Below are 25285 nucleotides of genomic sequence, written 5' to 3' on the forward strand. Positions count from 1 at the left end.
ATAGAAATCAATCGAATCAGCCCAAAATTCACGATTTTTCTTCTCACTTCAACGATTCTCGATTCTCTTCTGTGTCTTCTTCTCCGATCTTCGACAAGAAATTCTTCGATTTTTCATTTTCTCCGTCATGCTTTCACAAGTCTCCTCTGTTTCTTCCCGCCTTTAGACACGAGGATTCGATTATCAAGGCCTCGTGTAGCAATTCATTTATTTCGTTCTTCATTCGTTCTCGAACAGCCTCTTGGAGGATTTTTATCGAGAGAGAGAAACCTTGCCTGGCGACGACAAGTCCCTTCGTGAACGAGGAACAGTTTCCGCGTGTTCAAGATTGTTTTAGAGCCTTCGAGTATTAGCCTACTGGTAGATGATCGGATAGGTGGGTTCGACGGGCAGATCGCTGTCCAGGTTTAAGGACACGCCATACTTGGACACCAGGTAGTGGGTGAGCAGCTCACCCTTGCCTTTCACGAACACCAGGCCACGTTCCTCGAAGCCAAATCCAAATGGCTCGAGGATCTTCCTGGTCTCATCTGTGACCTACAATTTAAAAATGATTTCTGGCATAAGGTAATATTTTTGGTCGGTGTAAAGGTAACTTGTTGGATTCGTAAAGCTAAAAACTAAGTAAAATAGAATATTTCTAATTTGTGCCATTTCTATACGAATTTTTAAAGCTCTATAGAACTCTCAATGCTTAGTATTAGTCGTCAATTTCGAAATGGCTATATAATCGTAGGGAACACTGTGATCTCTATTACATTGTACGAACTTGTGTGGAATACTGTGGAATTCGTCTTAACAAACACTAAAACTGAATAAGCATGTATATATTCAATTTAGAAAAATTAATTCAACCTTGAAATTTCTACCTGTTTACACCATATAATGCACCCTTCTATACCGAACAACTTTCATGATAAAATTTTTTTCATATTTTCAACGGTTTGCAAGATATTCCTGCACGTACAGTGAAAAGAAACATTATGTATAGTTGGTGTAAGGAAACATGATCCTCAGATAAAGTTCCTTCTGATTTTCATTTATTTAGATTAATACAGTGCTTTTTCGGAGAACTGGTCGATAATTTTGTCGATTCAATATTCGATTCATTATTTAAGAGGTGGCAAAAAGGTAATAGATGGTAATGGAGAATATTTTGCTTGATATTAAGTGTACGAATTGTCAACCAGCTCTGATTTATATCTAGATGTAGAAATTTTCAAAAATTGCTTTCCTATCGTTACCTGGATGCAGCCTACTTTCCCAGTGCTCTCCATCCTAGAGGCCACATTCACAGTGTTCCCCCAGATGTCGTAATGAGGTTTCCTGGCCCCGATTACTCCGGCAGTTACGGGACCGTGATTGATGCCCATTTTCAGGACGAAGTGATTGAAGCTCTGCTCGTTGATGCTCGACAACGCTTTCTTCAACTCCAGAGCGAATTCAACGAGGGTGGATAGATGGCCCCATCGTGGAGCATGCTCAGATTCTGCTGACTCTGTGATTCCAGACGCTGCCATGTACGTCGAACCTATTGTCTTGATCTTGATGATGTCCTTGAACTTGTTCTGATCGAGGATCTGATTGGAAGACACGAAACATTGAACTTGGGTCAAGTGTCTGATCAATAAAAATCAAATTTGTTGGTTCGTTTTCTAAATCTAAGGAATTATAGTGGAGAAGTGTGATTCTTTTGCAATGTACTTTGGAATTTTTATAGTGAAACTTTACGAAAATGATGGAACTGTGGCATTTCAAGGAATTCATTTTCGAACGTATGATATATTGAACTGGAAAATTTGAAAGCGTTACTCTTGATACAGTTTCATAGAAAATAGCAAAGAGGGAATGTACCTACTCTTCTGTGAAGAGGAAAAGGGGAAAAAGTTCAATTATCATCTGTAAAAGTGTATCCAAGTCGATGGACATAATTTTGAGCATTTAAGAAAAAGTTTTCTCCACTAATCTTTTCGTCGTAGCTATTTAATTATTTCTGAATTTTTTATAAGACATAAAACTGTGTAGACCCATTTAAAAAATGTTCATCACCTTGCAGACCCATTTAAAAAGGGAGCGGTTTATTTCGAAACTGGTGCAAGTCCAGTTTTTGTTTTGACTAGATTGTTACAGATTGTTTACAGATAAAAGGATCGTATTAAGTTTTATCCCTTGTTATCGTTAACTTCATTTCCTTCAAACAAGCACTTGCCCCAGTTTCAAAATAAACAGCTCAAATATTGGTGACCTTGAAATCTCCAAAAAATGTTTTCTTATCTTAATATCTACCTCTTTCAAATAAATAACGTTTTTTTCTCTAGAATTTTTTCCTGTCATCAAAAACAAGCGATAAATTTAAGATGACTAAGTTAGGTGGGATACCCTGCATATTATACAAGATGGTCAGTAATTTGTTGTACAAGTGGAGTAACTCTACATAGGAGAAAAAATCGAGAATAAAATTTTTTCATGTAAGGCTTTGCTTTCGAGAAAATCGACTTTAAATTTTCACGGAGTACACTTACGTAGACTACCGCTGTAGCCTACCGTCTCGGTTCACATTTGTATTTATTGCACTGGGTAATCAAGAATACACAATAAAACAGGATATTAACTTACAATAAGTGTTATTGTTACATTTGCATTCTGCCGAATGCACAATTGTGCTCTACGAACTGAATTTCTATGAACGCTTTCTAACGTGTTCTGCAGTTTGAATTTATTGAACGCGAGAGTGATTCCTTCCTTTAATTGGTCGAAACTTGTAATTCCTTCGGAATAGACAGCGGAATACATTAGGTCAAGTGCACGTGTATCCGGTGAAGTCGATTTTCTCGAAAGCAAAGCCTTATATGAAGGAATTGTATTCGACACGTTACCCTCTTTCCGGCTGTACCACCAGTTACCGACCACCCTGTATACTACAATAGATAATTCTTCGAAGAGATTTTACAAAGGCGCTCACCGCGTCGAAGTCAGAGATGACCTCGTTTAGAAACCTGAGACACTCGAGACCCTGGTTGTTGATGCTCTCCTCGCTGTAAAAATCGGCGAAGTTTGGCATGCTGGCGAACAAGACGCCCACTTCCGCGTAGCTTTGACTGTACAGGTCGTCGTGGTGCCTCGCCCTCGAAAGAAAATAGGCGGCCACGTGCGGAGGCAGGATATTGTAGATGAGGGCGCCGTTCCTCCTCTTCATGTCCGCCGCCCTTTCCCTCTGCGCCGCCACCTCCCTTCCCCTCAGGAACAGCATCCTCCGCGACTTCTCTGCCTGCAAATCGACCCAGTCGTCGAAAGCTTCGCCCCTTAATTTATTTATTTATTTAAAGGGGATACGATTTTATTCGTGCAACAAAAATTCGAGATACGATTTTCTTTTTGTGCAAAAAAATAAATACTGACATATTTCCAGTTATGCCACTGTCATTGCCAAAAGACAACGTATCACCTACACAGTAAAACTCCATTTGTATGAACTCCGTTTATACGGACTGATGTCGTCGTAATGCCCGATTTACCGACTATGTACCTTAATTAATATTATTCGACTCGAGACCAGGCGATGTAACACTTATACGAATTAATGTTTTTGCCTTGGTATTTGTAGCGACAACTCCTACGCTCTGCCACCAGAGGGACGGGACTAACCGCGCATTCTCGCTAGTCCTCATAAAGGCTCCCGTTTGTATATATAGAACTTCTGACCTGAGTCCTTCCCGTCCCCGCGCTGGTTCTAGGTTTCTTCAAAATTTTCCCCTAGTGCAACTCAAGAAGGCCAAGGCCGTGTGTCACCTCAAGACGGTAACACTACTCAGTATCAATACATCTGGTCATCCCTCATCCCACACAGAAAAAAAATGTCACCCCGTGGCTAAGGCACGGGTCGTCTCCTAGAAAGGTTTACTGACGAGTCCACTAGGAGACCCAGGACGAAACCCTCAATCCCTTCGTATTTATAAATTTCAGCTTACCGGATGAAAAGCAAAATCCAGTTATACGAAAACTAACTCCGATTACACGAATGAAGGAACAGCGATGGAAGGGAGAACTAGTGGACTCCTATTATGCGACTGATCCAGTTATCTGACACGTCTTGTCCCGTGAACGTGTCGGATATATGGAGTTTTACTGTACATAATTCAATGCTTGCTCTCTTCGTTTGTATCGTGTGTTAGATATCAAAGGGTTTTGTACTTGTGAGTAAGGTATTGTTATTATTATAAAAATTCATTGATTTCGTTACTCACGTATCTAGACACGATAAGGAGAGAGGTGGCCACGATAAGCAGCGTGACAGACAGGCCATATTTCGATGAAAGGGCGGACGGTTCGTGATGAGTGGAAGCGTAATCCTCCCAGTCGAGCCTTGGTCCAAGTACCCAGACATTGATAAAGCACTGAACACCCGCGAGGCAGTACATGAGGTACGCCTTGCCCAGGTAGCACAGGTAGGTTGGCATCGAGAACGCTATCAGCGTTAGGACACCGATGTACGAGTAATAGGAAGGATGGGGACACTTCGTGGAAAGGCCTAACGTCCCGTTCAGGGGCGGTATCACCTCTTCGATGAACACGCAGTTCAACTGTAAAAATTGGCGATTTGTGTCGTATACAGGGTGTTTCAATTGGAAAGTTCGATTGTTCTTCGATATTTTATTCTATTGGTATTATTGAAAGAAATTGTTGAAATGTAGAGGTTTCCTAGGGAAGGGAAAGAAATTCTGAACGTTTCTAGGGATAATTGAAAGAAGGAATCGATGAGAAAGCAACTGGAAAAATTTTCAACAAAATTCTGGGAAGTTTCAAGGATTTCCAGGGTGCTCTTTAAGAATTTCCAGCAAGTTCTAGGAATTCCTAGAAAATTCCCAGCAAGTCCTGGAGTTCCTGGAAAATTCCCAGGACGTTCTGGACTTACTGGGAAATTCACAGAAAGTTCTGGTGTTCCTAGAAAACCTCCAACAAGTTCTGGTAATTCCTGGATAGTTGCCAACAAGTTCTGGGAACTCCTAGAAAATTCCCAGCAAGTTCTGGAGTTCCTGGAAAACTCCCACCAAGTTCTACTAATTCCTTCAAAATTCCCAACTAGTTCTTGAGTTCCTGGAAAATTCCCAGAAAGTTCTGGTGTTCCTAGAAAACCTCCAACAAGTTCTGGGAATTTCTGGAAAGTTGCCAGCAAATTCTGAAGTTCCTGGAAAATTCCCAGAATGTTCTGGACTTACTGGGAAATTCCCAGAAAGTTCTGGTGTTCCTAGAAAACCTCCAGCAAGTTCTGGTAATTCCTGGATAGTTGCCAACAAGTTCTGGGAACTCCTAGAAAATTCCCAGCAAGTTCTGGAGTTCTTGGGAAACTCTCACCAAGTTCTAGAAATTCCTATAAAGTTCCCAGCAAATGTCAAGGAGTTTCTGGGAGCTCTCGATGAATTCTAATGTTCTATTCTTCTTATAGCAGGAAATTATTGAAGTACATTGATAAAATTTCGTTGAAAAATCCTGGGACACAGTGTACACCATGAAATAAATTAATTTTCACGTCCTATTGAGTTTAATTTGTAAAATAACTAAGCAGCAGAAGAGTTTACCATATCTAGGTGCTGGAAACCACCGAGGGAGAGGACCATCAAGAAGGCAAGAGCTCTCTTGAGCCACATTGCCTTAACAGCGCTACCCAAACAGGTGGCACCGGCCAAAACTATGGCGAACAGCACCACCACTCCAATACCGCCCCACGTGAAAGGTCCCCAGGGCTGAGCCTTCCAAACTGGGGCAGCGCAGACCACCACTAATGGTCCACCAAGCAACGATAGAGGGGAAAATGCTTCCTCGGCGTTGTTAAACGCGGTTTCTACCTTCTTGTCCTTGAAAATCAGCGTTATCCAATTCGCGTGACCCTTCAAGTCTGCTCCACCGCCTGTAATTCGTGTTAAAAGAAACTATTTTCACAAAAACAAGGAGAAATCGTGTTAAATAAATCGAATTTTCTGGAATATACATTTTAATTTTCAACTCCTACTTGTTATTGCGAATTGTGTTTGAGATAGAACGACGAAGATTTGATTCGTCCGCGATAGCCATTCCTTAATTCAACGCTAAAGTAAAGCGTAATCGAAAAGATACGATTTCAATACGATAGATATTTTCTGATTCATAAAATTGCTTTGAGTTCGTCAGAATTCTGTCAAATATTTTCAATTTTTTTCAAAATTTCAGTTACGAAATTCCATGTTACAAGGAGAAATTCGAGCTCGTCGAGGAGAAATTCGCTCACCTTTGCTGTCCAGTTCCTTCCTCAGCCTCTTCCTGAACTCCTCCGAGTCCTCTGTGCTGTTCTCCATCGTCTTCCTGGAGTTCTCCGCGTACGTGAGCGAGGCAAGACTCTTGGTTACAGCTGGCTTGAAGGGTTTCAACGCGCGTACTATGAAGTAAGTGACGATACCAGCCTTCAGAAGTGCCTCTTCTCTGTCCTCGCGGTGCGACGGTTCGACCTCAAACTCGCCGTTGAGGAAGCTCAGTGTCGTGTTCGAAATGTGCACTCTCCTTCAAATATCAATTCGTTCGTTCGGTCATTCGTTATTTTCGAATAATCTCTACAGGGTGAACAGAATAATTCGAGATTGATCAATGGTAAGTAGATTTTCAAAGGGGTAGCATGGTCATTATTCGCGGACGATACATGTGAAACATGACGAAATTGAACGCGATTCTGCATTCTTTTCAATACGTCCTGGCTGGAACTTGTACACGGTGACGGTATTGTTCTCGAGTGTCTTCTGACTCGCGTGAATAACGGTACACCTTGCTCGAGCTCGGTTGGAATAGTTGATAACGTGTCTTGAAGTTTTACGTATCGGATAAGACGCTTGGAATAATGTTGAGACGTTGTGAAAATTCCATCTTTATTTCCTTTCGAATCACTCGACCTTCCAAAAGTTCCACGTAAAAATCGTTTCGAATTTCATCTCAATCCTTCGTTCGTCTCCAATCAACAGTCGCTTCAAAGTCAGTTCGTTCCCTCGTTCGTTTCCATTTAACGGTGATTTGAAAATTATTTCTACCTTTGTGAAATTTACAGAGAGGAATACAATCATTCCCAGTCGTTCGTCGAATTATAGCAAAGTGTTTTTGCGGCAGTGCGTGCAGCGCAAAAACGGGCAAAACAAAACGATCGCGCGACAGGAGAGACCGCTAATCTTCCTGATTCATTAGCCCCATGGTATACAAAAAGGGACAATTAGAGAGCTGTTAAAGCATACGGGGCGGGTTCTTCTTTTTCGCCACCGGACTCGGGTATCTCACCCTTTAATGCAGCTGGCTAAAATTAAAGTACGACAGGGCATTAAAAACTGCTCGCCAGGTAATTAATGTCAAAGATATACACGCGGAGTGCGCTAATTACGTGTCCGCCGACGTCAAGGACGCGTTTTATATGTCGTCGCATCGATATCGTTTACCTCGAGATCTCACGGATTCCTCTCGCCTCTACGCTCTCTGTTTTTCTTCTTTTTTTTTTTTCAATTTCAATATTTTCGCAAGTAGATAATTACAGAATCGTCCTCTGAACCGTTTCCCTTTCACAGGAGAAATTGCGACTATTTTATATTTAAACAACCTTTTTTTCTCTCTTTTGAATAGAAGATAAATGTCAGAACGCTTCCTGTTTTGACTGAACAGTCTTACCCTTTTTAAGTAGCAGTTGGATAAACTGCATTCGACTTTAATCGAAAAGATAAACATTGGAGTTCCTTGGTCTGACGGATGGAGAATTAGTTAAAACTAACGAAGAATATAATGTAAAGTTGTTAAACACGTACTAGTGACGCTAATAATAAGAATATATATACCCTTTCAGTTCCATCTACCAATTGTTCATTTTTCAGGGGGTTTTAAGATATTTGGAGCTCCACGTATTTTTCACCCTTCAAGAAAAGTTAGAATCTCTTTTATACGGCTGTAGAAGCAATCTAATTTATTTATTCAAACAGAGAACGACAAAAAACAATGTTTAAAAACCTCATTTATAAAGATCCTCAAGAGTGTTAGTCAGCTTGAAGCTAAATTACGAGTGTAAATGTTTGAAGCTACGAATTGCAATATGAGTACGTATCTCTTCGCGTTAATATGGATTGTTTTCGTAGGGTGTAATACAATATACAGTGACTTCCATTAATATTCGGACACTCTTTAGAACAGTATCACTGTTTTAAAATTGGACCTGACGACTTGAATTATTTTGAGAAGTTAGGATTAGCATACTACATGACGTGTGCAAAAAATTTAGAAAAAATTGCAATTTGTGGGAATCGCTAAGAAAATTGTAAAGGTCACTGTTTACAACTCTACATACATTACCGGCCAAAAGTTTGGGATCTCCTGCCAATTTACATTAACATTGGATCTGCTGCTAATTCTTTACTGATTTGAAATTGATGTTGTGGAGATGAATAGCACTTTACCTCATTTCGATTCATTTGAATGATAAAAAATTCGTTAAAAAATCATCATAAATGCTACCATTTTTTGGGGGAATTTTTGTGCAACTTGCAATGCACAGTGATTCCAAACATTTGGCCGGTATTATAGATCTACAAAACGTGTGTTTTAAAATTTCATTGCGAACTCAGGTAAAAGAGTTGTAAACAGTGACCTTTACACTTTCCAAATATTTCCAAATTTTCTGCACACGTCATCTAGTACACTAATCCTTTTAACTTCTCAAAAAAAGAAAACTCAGGTCGTTAGGTCCAATTTTGAAAAAGTTATACTGTTCTAAAGAGAACAAAGTGTTCATACAAAAGAGTTGAAAAGAAACGATTTCCTCACCCCGCCATTCCACTGCTCTCCATCTTATTCGCCAGCTCGACGTCCTTGCTGTAAACATCGAATTGCCACTGTCTTTGGCCTAGGACACCGGCTAGAACAGCACCAGTGTGTATTCCCACCCTCATGTCGACAGGGCTGTTGGTCGTTTGTTGCACGTACTTGATCGCCTCCACCATGGACAGGCCCATGTACACGCAGAGGACGGCGTGGTCTGGCCTTTCCACCGGTGCTCCACTGATACAGTAGTAGCAGTCGCCTAGGATCTTGATCCGCAGCTGTTCGTACCTAAACATTTTTTTGGAAGAATACACGGTCGAATCGTGGGAACTAGGGCTATTACTTTTAACCGGGTATCTGAGATACCCGGGTATTCGAGTACCCGTGAGATGGCCCGGGTATCTCACGAGTACTCGAATGTGTACATAAAACAGTCGAAATCTCGGTGGCCACTACCGCTGGTGGTTCCCCGGACAAACAAATGAGGATCGGTTGCGATAGCTGACGTGCCAAAGTGCACCTGTACCCTACACAATATTGTTTCTGAACCTCTGCTGAAGCAGTCGAGGAATAATAGGTATCTACTCTCAGCTGTCTCATCTCATGAGATACCCGGATAATTTCTATTTACCCGGGTACTTTATGATTACCCGGGTACCCGGGTATCTCTCAAGTAGCAGCTCTAGCGGTAACTAATACGCGAAAGTAAAAGATTTTTTAGAAAGCTCAAAATATTTTTCACCACGTCACGTTCAGTGGAGTAAAATATCATAAGTCTGACCATATTTCTGTTTTCCTTGTTCAGAGTTTATTTCATGTGACGAATACTTTTTCCACCGCAAATATTGGAATTTTTGGGGAAAATACACGTTCCTGAAATTAAATAAATAAATTGGATTATTCAATAGTGGAGGAATAATGAGAATTTTTAATTCTTATTCGCTAGTATGTTTTGCTTTTTATTCGTACACTGAATAGAGAAATTTTCTTTTCCTTCTATTTAACATTAGAACATGCCGATAATAAATATACTCCTATTTTTAGCAAAGCATTTACATTGATAGTATTTAAAAAATGCTCAAGGAGAGTAGAAAAAGGATAGAGAAAGTTTCTTCGCTCTTTTTCCGAAAAAAAAAAGAAGTGTTAAGCTGTTTTCTTTAAACGATAAAATTGTAAGGATTTCTTCTCGATAGAATGCTGCGTTGGAATTGAAATAATTTGATCGAAGAGTTATCAGCGAGGGGGCACCCGTGACCCACCCAGTATATCGATCAAGCCGCCGGGAATTTGTGATTGAAGCGTTCGCATGGAAATGGGGTTGAGTGGCGGGGATTTCGTTTTAGAAAGGTGAGGGAGGAGGATTTAATTTTTCACTTGGTCCCAGGCTGCCGCCATTTGGCAAATGGGAGGAAAGCACATGTCAAGGAGCATCTTAAGTGGAGGGTGAATTTATACGTTGACCCATACTACTAGCACCGCGTACACTCACGTGTATACAGATTTGGTATAATCACCTCCTCGAGAATTCTTCAAATTGCTTCTCCAATTATTCCAATTCACTCTCTTTCTTCGTTCCCCATTTTTCTCCAATGCTTCAAACTTCGTGCAATACTTCGTAAGAGGAAAAGGAAAAAGGGGGAAACGGAAAAGAAAATTCACAAGATGTACCGAAATTTCAGTCTCAATTCACAGAATTACCACTTTCATTCGCAAGATAATCTTTCGTCGAATATTTGCCGATTTTCTCGCGGTACAATTAGAGTTGGTACAAAGAGTATCGCCAACGATACCACTTTGTCCTCGAAACGTATCGACTACCGGGGAAGACACTTCGCGATGGATTTTCTCTTTCTCGAAAGACAACGCGAGATCGAGAAAGGACTGGACGAAATTCCTCGATAAAGTCAATTTCGCGGCTGGCAATTTCAGGATTTTCATTATCCTCCGTGTACGAAGGATTGTGGAGGAGGGGCGGACGGAAGGATCCGTGAAAGCGTTTCGAGTTCGTTCTCTATCCGGGTCACAGTCGAGTGGACGGTAAACGAACGAATTCTTTCGCGGTGCCGATAGCTTCGTTGTCGATTAATCCGTTTGTTCCTAGCACCGTTTATCGACAACCCGTCCCGATTCGAGGCGTGTATCGTTGACAAAAGCAAACGTGGTTTGACTCCCTCGCTCTCTCTCTCTCCCTTTCTCTCTTTCATTTGTTCGAACGGGAGAGCCGAGCTGTGGGTGACTTTGAAGTAAAGGTGCTGCTAACGATAATGTTATCGATAATTCGATATATCGATAATATCGTCAACGATATCGATAGGTTGAATTCAACTTAAAGTTTTATTGTAAAAGGTACAGAACGTGATACATAGAGTAAATTCGAACTTGGTCCTTTTTCTCCTCTGACAATGAGAACACGTTTAATTAAATGAACGAATTCAATGATCCCGGAAATTATCCTAATGTGCAGCTGAGTAATAATACTTTAACAACGGACGATGATGTAAACAGTGATAGCAATCCTGTGACTTGAAAAGCTAAATATTTTGAAAAAGGACATTCTTTCAAGTCATTCGTTTAAGTGATATATTAAAAATTACAAATTTTTTTCTAATAATCTTTATGCAAATTTATGTAAATCCTTGAAAGCTGCAAGTTGACCATTTTATTAGCATTTATTAACATTTTTATAATTTTTCAGGACTTAAAAATTCAACGATTTATTGTATATATTCTCTGACTAGACAAATCATGAGTTTCTTCCTTTCCTAAATTATGAAAATAGTTAAATTAATAGTGTTATTTGAATCTAAAAAATGTATCCCAAAAAGAAGGTAAGACAGAGAATTCCTTAAGGATTAAAGGCGGTGAAAGTGAATCTGGAGAAAAATTATTATCAGCACTTTTATAAGTCGTGCTCCTCTACAGACTATTTATCGAAACATCAAATACTCTTCAAGGCTTAAAAATTACACTAACCAAACAAATCGTGAATGTCTTTCTTTCCTACGTTATGAAAACAATTAAATGAACGGTGTCGTTTAAATCTAAGAGATTTTGTTATCTACTCTTAAGGATTGGAGGCAGTGAAAGTGAATCTAGAAAGAAAAATTCCTTAGGAGAAATTTTTAACACATTTGTCCGAACAATTAACTTAAATTATTGTATGAATTTCCGACTACCTTTCGCTGAGTTGATCGAATCTGGCGAACAGCTCGTTCAGAATCCTCACCAGTTCACTGGCACTGTACGTTGAGGAAATAGCAGTGAATCCAACGATGTCAGCGTACAGGATGGAGACATTCTCGTGCCTGGACATGTAGATCTTCTTGAATTGTGTGTCCAACGAAGCTCCAAGGTCCTGTCTCATCATCACGGCCACGTGTTTCGGAAGTACGCTGAGTAACAGCCTTTCCTGCTCTGCACTTTGCTCCTCGATCACTAACTGAACTTCCAGGCTTTGTCTGGTCTCCAGGAATGCTCGACGTTGCTGGAATTCTGTGAGGAAGTAGCTGCAGATACCCAGAAGCGTGGCGCACAAGGAAAGGTTCACTGCCAGTACCTGCAAGAGACTTTTCGTGAGGATTGGAAACAGCGAAAGTACAAGTGTGGACAAAAATTTCGTTGAAAAAATTCGTAAAAATTATTTATTTCAACTTTGATGCAGCACCAATGCACTTGACCCTTTGCACTCGAAGGTCCTTTTTTTAAATTAATATTTTTATTAGAAGTTGGTTTTCTAAGCATGTAGTGAACAATTCACGGAGGTCCATAGGCCTGCTGTCTTGGAAAATATCCTTAGAGTTGCCTCCAATGATAAATATAATGTCTCCTCTCGAGTGCAAAGAGTTAATCCAGATTCGCTTTCATTGCACAAAACTGTCCTAGCTTTTCCCTCGAAATGCTTCTCAGCACCCTCCTCATTTCTCGTTTTATAGCTTTAAACCCCAAAATGCTCCACTTGCGTGATATTTTTCACTTTTGGGAACTGCAAGGAATCTCATGGGGAGAGATCAGGAGAATAGGGAATATTATCGTTTGGTGATAATTCTTTAATCGTTTAAAAGATGCCCACTGAAACTGCCACTGCAGGCAAACCACATGTCAAATGATCGTGACCCAAAAGAAGTAATTGCCGATATAAGGAAACAAAAGACATTCTATGAACTCTTTGTCCAAACCTCGTGTATCTAAAAATAAAAATTTGCTTCTGCAGAAAATTTTTTGGTGTTTTTAGAATTTTTAACATTTTTGTCTTTTACGAATGTAGGATGGATATCATATAAAAACTAATTGCGTGTGAGCAATTGTAAGAAGAATTTTCTGTATTTAGAAATTTGAAGACTTGAGAAATTTTCATCTTTTACAGACTTGAGAAGTTTCGGCAGTTTTTTCCGAAGAACGTAAGAAGTCTGGAATTTAAACAATTTTGAGACATTTGAATTTCTTTTTAAACGAAGACGGAATTTTACCTTTCTATATCTAATGAATTTCTCGCGAATTCCAGCCGACATGTTAATACGATGCAATTATCATAGAAAAGTAAACCACAAGTTTGGCTCTTCTGAGAATTCAGCGACGTTCTCGCGGTGTTCAGAAACGACGGAATAGGTGGAAATATTTGACGCGTTAATTGTCCAGGTGCGTTGGAATTGGACGTGGCGGTTGGCCTGGAATCCGTGAAAAGCGGTCTGGATTGGACGGTGAATTGGAGTGAAATGGACGAAATTGAAAATTTTCAGGGTTTTAACACTTGGCTCTGTTCCTTTTTTCTCTCCTTCATTTTATTGCACCTCTTATAGGATTCTTTTGTAGAAGTTACTGTCGAAAGAATTTTGCGAAATTCCATTACAAGGAAGAACGAATTGCAAATGTGAATCGGAAAATCTGCAAATTGTAATTCACTCGTTTCTTTAATGCATGATTTAATTTAGTGTGCTTTCTAGAGAAACTACTTGCCGAAGTAGTAAAATGAAAAATTTCAATTTTGAAAACTTTCAGTTGAAAAAAGAATAAGGAACCTTTGGAAATCCTTTTTTAAAATATAATATGTCTCCTAAAAAAATGTTTTAAGAAGTTACTGTCAGAAGATTAAAAGCGACCAAATTGTGAATGTGACTGAATTAACTAGGGTAATAGCTTGCAAAAGTAGTGAAATGAAGAATTATAAAATTGACAATTGTTATTTAAAAAGAGAAGAAGGAACTTAAAATTTTCAGTTGGGAGAAAAGCTTGAGACAACCTTTGGAAATTCTGTTTTACTGATTTATAGACTATAAAACTGAAAGCAACGAATTCTTTTCTACACCTACAGCCCCTGGCCAAAAAATTAAGGTCACTCACAATTTTCAACATCTTTCGTATTTTTAGTAAAATTTAAAGGCTTGAACGTAATTTAATAACAATTTTTATTAACTACTGAAATACACACATACATATTAATAATTTGTGTTTCCCCCCTTTGCTTTAATTACAGCATGTATCCTTTCCAGCATACTTTGTATGCATTGTTTTATCGTGTCTTGTAGTTTTGAACGATTTTGCGAAAGATCCAGAATTTCTTTCTTTAAATCAGCTAATGTGGTGACTGGTGATGGTTAAATGAAACTGAGAAAAACTGAAAAGTTGATGTGTGTTAACTATCGGGAGAGTTTGCTGGTCATGGGAATTTTCTTTAACGAGAGTAATTCTTATTAAAGAAATTCTGACTCCCATCCTGCATATGAGCCGTTTATTTTGGTAATGGTGCTAGTTCATTCTTAAAAAATCGAGATTATGCATGAATTGCACGTAAAACATGATGTTAAGTCTTACCATGAAATGTCATAGACCAAAACATTTAAAAAACGTAAAATTATCACCTCTGTACAAAACTTCTATACCCGTAACCTCAGCTAAATATAAAGATACCAGTGATTTATTGCCTTACATTCCACCTGTGCACCACAATTATTTCAAAAACCTTTCTCACGTTGTCAACGAAGACGTTTTAAATTAATAAATTAAAAACCATGAATATTTCTTTTATTTTTAATTTTGCTTGGCATAACGTGAGTAAAAGATTCGGATTTTTGAAAATGTAATACAGTTTTTTGGAGAAACCTTGAATTCTAAGCAATTAAATATGATTTAAGTGACATTATTGAAAATTTGATAATTTTGATAGCAGTGTAGGTCCATTTGTGGTCACAAAGTCCCAATTTTTCTTCAAGCAATTCCGATGTATTTGATATACCTCAAAAGTTTCAATATTTGTCAGCACAAAAAACATAAAGTGAGACTACCAGTGATCGTTAATATTTTTGGGTCGATTGAACCCTTACGTATCTCGATATTTAGGAAAATGGACTTACACCACTATCAAAGTAAACGACTCATATACATACGTGTGCCGGGATCTCTGTCCACACACAGATACGTGATTATTCCTTCCGTATACTGTCAAAGCACGAAAGATGGCGAAAATTGTGAGTGGTCCTAATTTTTTCGCCAGGGAGTGTACCGATACACGTGTACACATTCTTTTAATTTTTGTCGCTGGTCTACACGGGGGAAAATCGCGGCACGCTCGATGGCGTCCCATTCAGCGAGCACGGCTTTTGTTGGAATCGTTTGTCCCAGGAGACAATGGGACGGATCGTAATTGAATCTTCCACGGCGGAGAAATTAGCGCGAGGGACGCTTTTGTCGTGCGAGCAGCCGCTCGATTAAAATATTAGCCTCCGTTGAATTGGCCTGCTCGCTCGAAGAATCAGCTAATCCGCTGTTCCTTCCACTGTCGCGATGTTTACCATGCTGTCCCTCTTGTTTGCTGTTCTCCTTGCTTTCAGACTGTTCTCTGCCTCTGATGCGCCATTCGTGGATACTCTCTAGCAAAACCCTTCTATGGAATTTGTTAATCTACCTGTGTCAAGTTAATTTTGGGTCAATCTGGTCCAATAATAAACGTAAAAATAACACACAGTTTATTGAACTATTTTAGTTGAATATTTTAGTGAATTTTCGTTAATTTTTATTTTTCTAAACTTATCGCAATTAATATTTTAGTCAATTTTGTAAATTTATTGTAATTGATATTTTACTCAATTTTTATCCATGTGAGCGAAGTGTTAGTGATTTATTTTAGTACATTTTGTACCTGATTCCTAATTAGTAACCCTGATTTCCTTAATGCTTCTAATTAAGCTTTTATTAACTATTTCTAACCAGTATAAAACACCTTATGCTTCGCCTCCTCGAAAAATGAAAATATTCGTCCCGTTCGAAATTAATTAAAACATTTCAACGTTGACCGCACAAAAAATTGAGATACTAATTTGTTCATCATTTTAGACAATAGCGTGATACATTTCATTCATATAAAAAATTAACCATCCTCATAAAACTTGGAAATATTAATTCTCCCACGTCTCTCCGTCAATTTACACAGTAATAGTCATACATTTTCCAATATTAACCATTTCCATCGCATTTATACAAAATACTCGAATATTAATTTCCCTCGAAAAATCGAAATATTAATTGCGCCATCGTTTTATACAATAACGTAATTCATTTATACTTATTAACCAATTCTATCACCTTCATCCTCGTAAAACTTGGAAATATTAATTCTCTCCGTCAATTTACGCAATGATAGTCATAAATTTTCCAACATTAACCATTTCTACCGCATTCACACAAAATACCTGATTTTCAACGAAAAATCGAAATATCAATTTCCAACGAAAAATGTAAATATGAGTTTTTCCATCGATTCACGCGATAATAGCGGTCTCCTAAGGAAAGGGTTGACGGACCCTTAATTAACTCCCATTAGAGGGTTCGTTGAGCAACGACCGGCCATTATTGCAATTATCGCTGGAACCGATGCACTCTGTGCTTTCCGTGATCGAGTCGATGGATTTCAAAGAAACGTTCCTGCCATTGAAAACCGATCGTATGTCGTGCATGGAAAGGCGGCATGTCGCGTCATTGCACATCTCTCTGTCTCTAGCTATCTCTCTCTCTCTCTGTCTCTTTGCTTCTCTCTATTTTAAACAACCATTGACCGAACTCTACTCGAGTGTCACTAACGATAGAACCACGTGCACACCTGGAACTTTCGCTTTCGTGATCGTTCTTGTCTAGGAAAATTCGTAACGTAGTTTCCGGTACCGTCACGGTTGACCACGAAATCATAGGCCAGATCACTTGGGACTCGACTACCGTGTGGCTCGGCTAAATGGGATCACTTGAATGTCTGCCTTATTTGTGGTTGTATGAAAAAACTTCTCGGGACAAAGATACACTATTTCAGGGGGCACATGTAATCATGGAAACGGTTTTTCCTCCAGGTCCTTATTTTACGAGATTTTAAGGTCATCGTTATTCTTTTAAATGGAACCCCATACTTTTTCTCAATATGCTTGTAGAAAGTGTAAAAGCAAATTCAAAGACCTTAATGACCGTACCATTCCCTTCGTCCAGTTTCCAGATATTTGCATCTGAAGGTAATTGAAATTTCCTGAGGATCCACGCGATACACTGATTCGCACATTGGTGTCCAATCGTATGTCTTACCTGCTATTGGTAGCGGTAACGGAAGACACTTTTACAACTCATTGTGAATTCCTTTCAAGGCCAAGGTAAGATTTTAAGGTCCTCGTTATTTTTTGAAATAAAACGTGTTCTTTTGAAAAAAGAAATTCAACGACCTTAATGACCATTTCCTTCCTTCAATTTTGAGATTTTTGCGTCGAAATGTAAGTAAAATTTCTGAAAGATTTACACGAATTCAAATTATAAAAAATAGTGTGACCAGTCCTTGGCGTAACAGTCAACAATGAAACGACCTAACTCAGGATGAATCGACGTGAGTTTTGTTCGAAATCCTTTCCCACGTCAACAAGCCGTCGGGAAAAGTTTGCAACTAAAGAAGGTATTTTATAATATTAGGTAAATATTTTAGGTATCTTAGGGTCTTGACAGTTGATTTTATTATCGTAGAATTTGGAATTGCTTCTATTCCTGTGTCACCAAGCATTTTGAACGAGAGTGTTAGGCTAAAATATTGAGGAGCTTCAATCTTTTGCTGTTTAATGCTTTTGTAAATGAATTGCTTATTTTTTCAGGATCAACTTTTGTTCGAGTTCTCGAATGAAATATAAGAGTCCCACTGGCTACGAAACGGTTAATTCTAAATTCGTTGAAGTAGTATATTTTATAAGAGAAATAAGAATCTCGACGTTCAATCCTCGACTTTCCAATTCTGGAAATTTTTTGGTCAAGAAATTGCAAGAATTTCGAAATTTTCATTGGTCACGAAAGAGGTTAATGCTGAATTCGTTCAATTAGTATATTTCACGCGGAAAATAGGAATCCGAAAATTTTTGTAACTTCGACAAATTTCGATCCTCGATTTTACAATCCCGAAATTTCAAAAATCACAAAAATTATAGAAATTTAAGGCTAATATATTCCGCAAAAAATATAAAGGTTCGACAGTCTGTCGTGTTAAAAATTTTATGCCCGCGCGTTGTTTGATGGTTTCACCAGTTTCCAAACGGAAGGCGATCATTAGGCCTCGTTACACGAGGCAGAATTTCCGTTAATTCTGAGGTTCACGTTCGCGCCGCTACAATGCATGGAAAACCTTCATTATTCCTTTTGCGGGTCGCTGAAAACTTTCGCCTATGCACGCTGACGTTACGCCTCGTTTTTCCAAACATTTTTCCAGTTCGTGAATTTAGAACGCCGAGTAAAAGTATTCTTCGTGAATACCCGAAAGAATCAGTTCCACGAAACAACATTAACCTCCTTCATCGAGACCAGTTGCATTAACTTCAAGTCGAATAATTAACGAACAAATAAAAATGAGTAATGATATTTTATATAAAAAAACAAGTATCGTTTATTTATTTCGTTCTTTAGCACTACTTTTATCTCTCTTTATCTTTATTATATTTTTCACCTTATTATTATTTCTTAAACTTCAACGTGGGATATTGGATTTTAAATTGTTACCGTTCTTTTCATTTAATTTTCTGGTCTCTTCCTGTTATCTTTTATTTTTGCTTTTCTATTGGTAGTATACATTTTATCATTTCTCTCATACAATTTTTATAACTTCTATAATTGGTAATATTTAGAAACTTTTTCTTTCAAATTCTCATTTAACACCTCGTTTAATTGAATCTTTACTTCTTTTTTCTTTTCTCTACTTGTGATCATCGATATTTCATCTACTCTCTGTCTATGCTACTTTGCATACAAGTATCTCCAAAGCCATCAGAAGTAAATAAAAAAGCGAATATTTTCAACAGGAAGTATCCAGCAAACCAGCAGTAGGAGTCCACAAATTCTCTTCACGCACGAGCTAACATCCATCGATCAACTCTGTCACGCGAGAAAAGAAACTCACAATTCGCGGACTTTATCCAGCTACGATCTGGAAAACTAGTCGAAACGCGTCCCTGATAATTCGAGCTTCCTGTCAGCCAGCTGAATTTGCGATGCTAATGCTCACGACAGGCTGTTCATTAGCAGCCGTCATCAGTGGTCGATTAATCGACGTTTCAGTTGAATTCGAGCGTTACCCTCGAAGACCGATCACGACAGCGGAACTTCCACGCCTAATCACTAAAACTTCTTCCCTTCCTCCCTCGCTCTTCGCCTTCTTTTATAGGGTGAAGAAACGTCGTCGCTTTAATTAGCGACCTGGCTGAAACCGGGCGCCGCCTGTATTCGCACAGGAGCCACTAATTAAAAATCTCGGAACACTGATTCAGATGGAAACTGTGCCTTTTTTTTTTGTTCGAACGAGAACAAACGAACCGGTGGTCGCCTTTAGAGACTTTTTTTTAAGTTTTCAAGAAGGAATTAAAACGTGACGATTTTTCTCTTTTTGGGTCATTTTTTCGTGGTTCAACGGAGAGAGCTTCTTTTCGTTTTTGAAGGATTCTCGTTAATCGAGCGATTGATAAAGAGCCGGAGTTATTTATCCCAGGGAAGGGAATCGATCGTCCCATAGAAATTGACAGCGGTTTGAAAATTGCCTCCCGTAAATTCGGGAACACCGAAAAGTTAATCAGTGAGGACGTTAACTTGTTGCATTTCTAGGCAAGTTGCGTAAATTTTCTTGCCGATTTCGCTCCGCCAATTTTACGTGCTTTCGTTCGCTCTGCTACGAGACAAATGAGGAATCTGTCGGATTGAAACGACGCGGTTTTTGTCCACGATGATCGTTGAATGTGTAGCAGTTTTAAATGTTCAAAGTGAAAATAATAGTTTAAAGAAGCGTATATTCTATGAATTATTTAAACGTTTAACGAATCCTTTCTGATTCGACATTTGAAGAATTTTAAGTAAAATAGAAAATGATATATTCTGCGAATCTTAATCATCGTTACTTTGTTTGAGTGAATTTCTGATGGAAATTTTCTAATTTCCGGACATTTACAAATTCCCATCGAAATGCATGAAATTCACAGAACACGTCACTTTTTATTTTACTCGCAATTTTTCAAATTGTTCTCTGAATTTTAATCGATGCTCGTGTAAATAACGGATCTTCGGATTAAGCACACTTTTTACTTTACCGAAAATCGAATTTATCTTAGAATAGTAGATACTTAAAAATAGCATCGCTATCTTCTTACGATAAGTTCAATTTTCTGTAAATTAAAAATAAGAACAATAGGGGAGGCAGCTCCGATGACCTTGATTTTGACATACGTTGTTAAGGGCATTCTCCCGAGCAACCTCCAAAAAGTTTTAGCCGTCGCTCGTTATTTGTTGAAAAGTTATTAACGAGTAACTGTCGTCACCACTGCACCGAATTCTGCCTATACGTGTACGGCCGTCGCAGCGTATGCGTCAACATACTGTTTTTATAAACATCGCGGCGGACTGCAACTAATCTGTATAACGGGCGAACTAGCTGGAACCAAGAATGACCTAAGTTAACCTAATCTAATCTAATTGGTGGATTAGGTTAGGTCAGGGCAGATTAATATCCCGGCCGGCCACACAAGGTGAAATTCATAATTATTGAAATAACTGAAAATACTCCATTTTTCATATTACAGTAAAGACTCTATAAGAGTTCGTTGGGATCTACGCGTTAACTGTCCATGGTCCATCCCCACCACAAGGGGGGACCACCCTTGAACCAGGCAAGCAACTAAATGACACGGCATCTCCTTGTCGCATTCGGTGGCGACATGTCGGTGAGACAACCCTAACAAAACGACAAAAGTTTGTTATCTTCAATTTTTCGTTAATAAAAATTTCATGAAAATATTGGTGAAATTTTGCTGATTAAAATGACACTTACGAGAAGTTCACTCATTATTTAGTTCATCGAGTGGATAAAATTTAGCCATAATTTCGAAAAGCTTCTCAATTCGTTTTACATAGACATTTCCGTTTGAAAATACATAAATTCAGCTAAATAATGTATAGAATGATTTTCGCGTGTACCAAAATGGAGTATTCCATTGCGTACGTCACGCCATAATCTTTCGATATTTTCAGTTTGAGTTCTGTTAATAGGATCTACAAAGTTACAAGAATGGTTAATATATTGTTGTACCTATATGATTTTCTTCACACGAAGCATTGCAAGCATGCGAACAGTTACTGTATACTATAGTTCCGAGAGAAATGTCGGTGTTAATGTTCTATTTGGCACTGGTACTGCAAATAAGCTACTACACCCCCAAATAACCATTGTCCAGTAATCAATCTTCCTTTGCAATATTTTCGCCGTCCGAATTTTGCTACGTCTATCTCAACAATAATCCCTGTACTGCTCAGCTGTTTACTACTGTCAGTCGACCATTGATTTAGTAACTATGAAACATAATTCGGTACAGTTATCTTATTCAAAAAAGTATTCCATTCGAAAAAATTAATTTACAAACTCGTGTTAGACTTCCCGGCAAAAGTTGATCCAATCCATTTCGTTGTGTGGAGTTCACCGTTAAAAGGTAACAAACAATAGGACATACTTTAGTTAAATTTAAATGTCCTTTACTAATCCGTGTTCCTGTCAATGCACTCAATTTAAAATTGCACGTCTTTCTTTGCTATTGCGTCCACGTACTTGCACACAACGTTTTAGTACGATGCGTTAAAGGCAAATTTTTAATTGAATCTCTTCGTTGCATCGTGTGCAAGTAGCGTGGATCCGAAGCACTATTTTTGCACTTAGGTAATTTATCAAATTATCACAATTGCGAGTCGAATGAATAAATTCATGAGAGAACACGATAGAACGTTCACGATTAGACACAATTTTCAACTATTTTATCGCAGGATACAACTCTCTCCGTAGCTTTTTCTAACTCTCGTCGACATCGACACGTCTCCACACACGTACGCGTCGCATAAGCTGCACAATTACAGGCAGAACTCGCTGTAGCGGTAACGAGAGTTATTCGTTAATAACTTCTCAACGAATAACGAACGACGGCTGGAACCTTTTGGAGGTTGCTCAGGAGCATGCCCTTGGCGACATATGTCAAAATCAAGGTAATCGGAACTGTCTGCCCCATTGCGAATACCGAAAGAACCGATACCTAATCTTGATAAATCAATTACTCCATCGATTCCGTAAAAAAAATTTCCATTTCGACGGAAAAATTATAAATCCCGGCTAATCTATAATCAGTCTGATACTTAAAAAAAGAAGAGAATATCAGTGCGATCCGCCTGCATGGTCCGCCCACGGTTATTAACCACAGCCGATCGAGGATGTTCTATTTAAAAAATTTCAACTACCCGAGACCTGGGAACTGTCAGTCCCTTGGTATTTTCAAAAATAGAAAAATCCATTTCCTCGTTGATTCCTGACTACTCCAGTATTCTCCCATTCACAGCTGTTCCGTACGTTCGAATAGAAAACAATCGACGAACGAGAACGTCTTCAAGCGTGCCTCAACAATGGATCTTTCGAGGCGCGACCAGCTCTGCCGCGTATCGTTGCGTATCGATCGATGGAAACCACGTAAGGAGGCTCTGCCGCCAAGCAGATTTGTTCACCGGATTTCTTGCCGGCAACAGTTGTTTCCACAAGGTCGGCACGCTCGAATTCACACCCTCGAAACTCAATTCTGACGTTTCAGACTTTCGAAGAGCTTTCGAGACCCGGAATTTCGAAAGGAATCGACCAGGTGAAAGAAGATGAATTTTGGACGGTCGTGAGAGTGACGGAGAGCCTGGAGGGTATAAAACAATTAAAAAGCCTGACAACGGAGATAATAGAGGCACTCGTTCGCCGGATAATCGATCACTCGAGTGAGGCTGTGAATTGTTGAGGATGGAAGATGTTTTAATCACAGCGGCTGCTTAGTATTTCTTTGTACACCTTGTATAGTATTGTGGTCCTCGTTGAGGTGATGTCTGCACGGCCGATATTTTGGATGGGATAGTTCTCAATTGTAGCATTGTGGTTGAATTTGTAGGGACCAAAAGGGAGCAACTGGATTCTCGAAATTGTAGAATAAAACTAAAATGTCTACTTTCTCTGAATGACTACAAAAATTTCAAACATCCTCAAACCACTACTGTAGTACCTACAATCCTACGAACAATCACCCATTAACCACTAACTGCATAATTCAAATTATCCCTCAAATATTAACCTAACTAGAAAGAGAATCTTCAACAAGTGGCACAAAGTCTGTCATACATGGTCCAAACTTCAAACAACTCGATTATGCTCATCTAAACCCAAAACCTTATCCCGAGTAACCTAATCCTTGACTAAACATAACCTGACAATCATCATCAAAGAATCTCTACTTTCCTTTGAAACAGTCACCTAAGGGCTTAAAGTCTTCCATACGTCATCAAAACTTGAAACAACTCGATTACACTCGTCTAACCTCAAAGGCTCATCCTGACTAGTCCAACTATTGACTAAACGTCGCGAAAGGATCTCTGCCTTCCTCTGAAACAGTCACCTAAGACTCGAAGTCACTAATACATCATCCAAACTTCAAACAACTCAATTACACTCGTTTAACCTCAAAACCTCATCCTGAGTGCTTGAAACCATTGAGCAAACATTGATCAGAGACCACCTCGCCTAACACAGACCTACCCAGGCACCTGAAATACCCCCTTATATTAACAAGTCCTCAACAAGTAGCGATTACACATTTTTAACCTCGAAACCTCGTCCTGAGTGCTTGAAACCATTGGAGCACACATTGATCAAAGATCACCTCGTCTGACGCAGACCTACTTAGCCCGAATTAACCAGTTCTCAACAAGTGGTGTGTCAATGATAAAACACTACTCCCTCGTAAAACAAAGAGGAACGTTCCAATACCTACCAAACCATCGATGATATTCTGCACATGAACTCTGGACAGGCCCACGACGGTGACGAGGTAGGACAACGCTGTGGTGAGCGCCAGTAGTCCGCAGAGGAGCGGCCTGAGTGGCAAAGTGGCGAAGAGCAGGTAGAAGAGCAGCAAGAGCCAGCCTAGACCGTCCGTAGGCGTGACCTCGGTGGGCTTGAGGAACAGCTGAGCGAGTAGCTGTGCGGTGGACAGCCCCCAGGCCACGTGAGGGACCACCGACCAGAGCGCATCCTTTCCTCGAGGATTCTGCGCTGCCCAGGCTACCAGGCCTATATTCAGGCCCAGGAACACAGCGGTGCATCCTCTAGCTGGAAGCTCCTGACCTGGCGAGACTAACGTGTGTCCACCGTAGAGGAGCACAGAGAGCAGGAAGTACTTGAGGCCACCGCGTCTCTGTTGAAGCGACGAGGCACGATAGAGAGTCTCTAGCTTGACGCTGCTGAAGCTGGTACGCAGCAGGTTCGACGGCCTGCCCGCGCTCAGGTAGGAATCCTCGTTCGAGGTCTCTTGTCTCCGTAACATGGCGCCGCTCTCTCACTCTCTCTCTCTCTCTCTCGCTCTCTTTCTTTCTTTCCTTCTTCTTTTTTTCTTCACATTCCTCCTCTATTAGGACACACGTTACACGCATCGGACGACGTTGTTCAAGCATCGATGGGACATGGTTAACGTGTACTCGTCTGGGTTACTTTAGAAGAAGCAGAAGACGACGATAGGTGAAGATGACCCAACCCTGTAGACACCGAACAGGCTTTATCAAATGAGCACTCGATTATACACGCACACCGTGTCAAGCTTCTTCTTCTTTCGTTCTTTTTTTTTTTTTTTTTCGTTTTCAATTAGACACGACGACAACGACGATCCTTTTCCCTTAAGATGTTACACCAGCCTCGTGGCGATCGTTGAGCAGGACACACACGCCTCCTTGGTTGCCACTCTCACGCACTCTCACACACACTTGCTTTTCGGATGCAGCTGCACCCGCGCGCGGGGTACTGGCCGGGTTACTACTGCCGGTGCTCTCTCTTCTCTCCTCGGAGGGAAGCGGAGCCACTCTCTCTCCATCCGCCTCCACCGCCTCCGTTCACCTCCTCGCCCTCGTTCAACCGTCCAGGCGTGCGCCATACCGA

At 39.7% G+C, this 25285-nt stretch overlaps 1 protein-coding gene across 1 annotated transcript; it reads right to left on the bottom strand.

The window, feature by feature from the left end:
* Positions 1-162: 162 nt before the first annotated feature.
* Positions 163-24680, bottom strand: LOC108574753 (adenylate cyclase type 3). Its single transcript, XM_017937393.1, has 9 exons — positions 24129-24680; positions 11988-12367; positions 8815-9099; positions 6263-6531; positions 5577-5905; positions 4245-4580; positions 2963-3268; positions 1245-1580; positions 163-537 (listed from the first exon to the last, which is right to left on the bottom strand). The coding sequence occupies exons 1-9, from the start codon at positions 24678-24680 to the stop codon at positions 355-357; spliced, it is 2976 nt and encodes a 991-aa protein (XP_017792882.1). The 3' UTR covers positions 163-354.
* Positions 24681-25285: the final 605 nt, after the last annotated feature.

The sequence above is a fragment of the Habropoda laboriosa genome, unplaced genomic scaffold (genome assembly GCF_001263275.1).
Source record: "Habropoda laboriosa isolate 0110345459 unplaced genomic scaffold, ASM126327v1 scaffold225, whole genome shotgun sequence".
NCBI lineage: Eukaryota > Metazoa > Arthropoda > Insecta > Hymenoptera > Apidae > Habropoda > Habropoda laboriosa.